This window comes from Galeopterus variegatus, unplaced genomic scaffold (genome assembly GCF_000696425.1).
Source record: "Galeopterus variegatus unplaced genomic scaffold, G_variegatus-3.0.2 Scaffold2741, whole genome shotgun sequence".
NCBI lineage: Eukaryota > Metazoa > Chordata > Mammalia > Dermoptera > Cynocephalidae > Galeopterus > Galeopterus variegatus.
In genome coordinates this window covers 55,497-59,718 of record NW_007728852.1, presented here as the reverse complement: position 1 = coordinate 59,718, position 4,222 = coordinate 55,497, and the positions used below count along the sequence as shown (strand labels likewise).

The following is a 4,222-nucleotide window of genomic DNA, read 5'->3' as shown; positions in this document are numbered from 1 at the left end:
GTGGTGCTGACAACACCAAGTCAAGGGTTATGATCCCCTTACTGGTCATCTTTTAAAAAAATTTTTTTTTGCGGAATTAAATTGTCCTGGATAGTGTACACTGCTGATTTGTTACCATTTGGTGCTGTAGTGAGTTGAGATCCTGTGGTAACTGAATTTTGTCTTTCAGTTCCCTATTTGTGCCTACATAAAAATTTTCACAATCTGAATTTTACCTTTTATATTTTTCCATTTTAGTGTAGGAAAAATGATGATGGAGACATAACTATTGTTGTTGAAAAGGACCATTTTATGGATGATTTCTTCCATCAGGTAAGAGCATTTAATGAAACACCGTCATAGGCTTTTTTCTTTATCATAGTTAGTTAATATAATTGTCATTTGTCCTATTTGAAATAATACTAAAATTAATTTTTTTGTTTTTATTTTTTAAATTAAAAAATTTTTTTATTATTACAAACTACAGAAACTGAAACTAATATTTTTAAAAGTTGCTGTATGAATTATGTAAGTTCTCTAGAATTTTTAGAACTATCAGAGTATTAGTTAATATTGAAAGAAATGCAAATCCTTGTTCCTGATAGTAGCCCAGGAGGGGGATTGGGTGCTGTGGTGGATTGTGACACAGAGCATGCGATAGCCCTCTGCTCCCCCTGGCGAGGAGGCTATGCCTGGGGCTGACGTGCACATGCTTCTCTCTCTGACTTGCCCTTGGGTATTGCTATATAGCCCTGCCTCCAGTTGCAGGCCACCTCTGGGAGACCCTGCCACACCGTTTGATGGATTTTTAAAAGGTTCTTACCACAAGATCACAAGTTCTCAGGACTGAGGACTTCTTGGCCCTTCAGCAAGTGGAAGTCCTGGCCGCTGGGTGCTGTTGGAAGCAGGTGTGCACTGGTGTGTGCAGGTGTGTGCAGCTCACGTGCGTGCTGCTACTTCTGCTGTCCTTGCCATATAGAGATCGCACAGATCACAAAGTTCATGTGGCATATTTTCTAAAATCTTTGATTGGACAGTTATATATTTGCTTATGTATAAGGCATCTCAGAAGAGAAGAGAATTCACAAATGACCTAGTGGCTGATATTTTGAAGTGTAGAAAACTTTCAAATACATAATTGTGGAACTTCCGCTCTGCCAGCCAGGCCGTCAGTCAGTTTGGTCTGTATCTGAGGTATGGTCACCCGGCCCCATTTCTAGAACCGCATCCCTTGGATCTGTATCCAACCTCCAACCTCCTTCACAAGCAGACCTTTTCCTTTGCCTCTTATCTATCCAGTGCTTCTCTTAGGCTTACACCCTGTTTAAATTCTTTTTTTTTTCTTTTAAAATATTTTATTAGAGGAAATAATCTAGTGGTTATATCTTTTGCTTCCACAACACCAAAGCTTCCCAAGGTCAGAAACCAATGGATTTATCTGTGAATAAACAGAGATTAGCAAAAAGTGTGTATAGTACTCAAAAAATGTTTGTGGTATGAGAGAAGGGCCCTGACAGATGGGGAACTATGCCATCCTGTTTCCGTTCGCCGTTGGTTTAAGGCAGTTCTCATCCATCTATCCTGCTCTTCCACAGCTCAGATGGAGGAAGTCAGTGCCAGGCAGTACCCCATGTAGAGTCCAGTCTGCATAGCCCCTGTCCACCTGGGCTCTGTCCTCTGGAGAAACGTGCAGAATCCTCCAAGCTAGTTCTCCATTCTCTCTAGTCTCCACTTATGTGCTGACCCCAGGCTGGCACAGATGCAGTTAGGGAAGTTGAGTGAATCAGTTCCAGGAGCACTGATGCTGCATCAGTACATTCTGCAAACCTCCAGACTACCTTCCCAGACAGGTACAGTGCAGTGGAGGTTAGACAGGAGCCTGACTTCCCACTGCCCCTCTGGTTAGTGCTGGCTGTGGCTCAGATGTTGAAGAAACATGTTGGCTGGGGGAGGCATATTCTTGTTGTTGGGATGCATTTTAGTGTAAGAAGTAAACTGACCACACAGCAACTCACTTCTGCTTTGGTCAAGGTGCCCCGTGGTGCCAGGACGTGTGAGCAAGACCTGGGACAGTGCTCTTGTATGCTTCTGTCAGTCCAACCAGCACCTGGTTCATGACCTGGTCCAACTTATGCAGAAAGCTGCTGAGCAAGGGGCCGGGTCTGTGTAGGTCGATGGGGTGGGGGGAGCCCGGTTCTCCAACAGGGACAATGGCTCCTGTGAGCCCACCATGGTGAATAAAGACTAGTCCTAGCAGTTCTGGGAGTCAGGAGCCTCAGTGTGCTGCACCAGGACCTCCAAAGGTTTGGGGGTAGAAGGCACTGGACACAGGCTTTGCAGATTTCTTAGATTTTTGTAGTCTTAGGAGCTGGAAAATCTGGTGCCCAGTTTCCTCCGGCTGCAGTTCTGTAGGTACACGGGCTGGACTCACGGACTACAGAGCTCATAGCCTGTGATTCCCTGAGGATGCTAGCACTGCTGCCTGAGGTCTTCACCTGGATCCCAGCCGTGGGCAGCAGACCAGACAGTGAGGGCAGCATTATCCACCACATCCACCATGGGCCACCACGTCCATCACAGGCACCACGTCCACCACATCCACTGCATCAGCTCCCTGTTTAAATTTCTAAGTTATACCTAAGTAATAGTTGGTCGTATGTTGCATGATTTCCAATTTTTGAAATTGAGTCACAGAACAAATACTTTGAGTTTGTTAAATGTGAAGAAAAGAAACACGAATCCAGAGCATTTTTTAATAAGGAAAATTTCATTTGCAAGATTTATTTTGATTATGTGGAATCCAGTCAAATAGTTTCAGTTGATACCTAAATCAGTTGATAGTTTAAACTAGCCTGTCAGTGCATGGATTTGAAAATACTTAATGTATTAAGAGAAATATATGAAAAGTTATCAGTTTCTCAGGTTCAACCAGAATTTCTTGAATACCTAGTGTAAGCCTAGTCATTGGTTTTCAAGTGTTTATTAGTTCCTAATGTTATCCAATGGAAAAATCATAAGATTAAATTGTTAGATACAAGCACTTACTTTAAGGTACAAAGGAGTTAAAATACTGGATTTCTTGATTTCGCTTCTCAAAGGTGAGACTCTTTTTATTGTCTTTAGCCTCCCTATCCACTTTGTCAAATTATTATTTTTCTGATTTTACCCCCTTTACCTGAGTGCTTAACTCTTGCCTGCAAGTTTTTGTAAAAATTTGTTTCTTATTTTAAAGAATCTCTTAGCATTAAATGTTTTTGTGGTATTTAATAGAAAAATGACATACAGGCTGACCCGTTAGCTTGGTGGGTTAGAACCTGGTGCTGATAACATCAGTGTCAAGGGTTTGGATCCCCATACTGGCCAGCCAAAAAAAGAAAAAAAGAAAAATGACATATTGTAGTTCATTGAATGCCATTAAGCCACAGTCATCTTTTGTTAATGTGGTGCTAATCCCTCTTTGCCATATGAAACAGATTGCTCATGCTTTAGGGAAGTTTGGGAGTGCTGGACCTTGTCTGGATTCTAACTTAAGCTCAAGCTTTCATTTGTGAAACATTCAATTTATTTTGCAGTTAATTTCTGTGAAATGGTTTCTTAGACAAATAGAGAAGCAAATGATGTTTGTCAATATGAACTCATTTTTAGAAAATGGCATTCAGATCTTAAATATTACATAGAATGTGGCAAAAGAAATGGATTTTGCACATGACCAGTATTTGGTTAAAGACTAAAATAGTGCTCTATAAGGTGGCCAGGGAATCTCCTTTTTGTGAAGATGATTTATAATGGACAAAAAGAGAACATGTCATGTAATTCATGGACACAAATAGCAGCTGGCACCATTGTAAAGATGGTGCTTTCCCTCTTGGTATTGACTTTGTAGCCCAACAGTTTCTTTTTCTTTTGGAGCCACACTGAGGCTTCTGCTACAGATATATCAGTGGTATATATTGCAGAACTCTCCAAGAGTTAATATTTTTTCTTCTTTCTGATATATGTGTACCACTGAATTTACTTTAGAAATGGTACTTTAAAGATGGCAAATTGAGGGCCGGCCCAGTGGCGCACTGGAGAGTGCGCCGCTTGGGAGCGCGGCGGCTCTCCTGCCAAGGGTTCGGATCCCATGTGGTGACCGGTTCCCGCTCACTGGCTGAGCGTGGCGCGGGCGCGACACCGAGGGTTGCGATCCCATTGCCGGTCAGTAAAAAAAGACAAAAAGGAAAAAAAAAAAATGATGGCAAAT

The 4,222-nt window shown here is 42.0% G+C and overlaps 1 protein-coding gene across 2 annotated transcripts in view; it reads left to right on the top strand.

Annotated features, from left to right (window-relative positions):
• Window positions 1–242: 242 nt before the first annotated feature.
• STX2 (syntaxin 2) overlaps window positions 243–4,222 on the top strand; it is a 40,984-nt gene continuing 37,004 nt past the window's right edge. For both annotated transcript variants that reach the window (XM_008582861.1, XM_008582860.1), the window contains exon 1: window positions 243–312. In XM_008582861.1, the coding sequence (XP_008581083.1) occupies window positions 292–312 (21 nt within the window). In that variant the 5' untranslated portion in view covers window positions 243–291. The remainder of the gene's footprint in view (window positions 313–4,222) is intronic.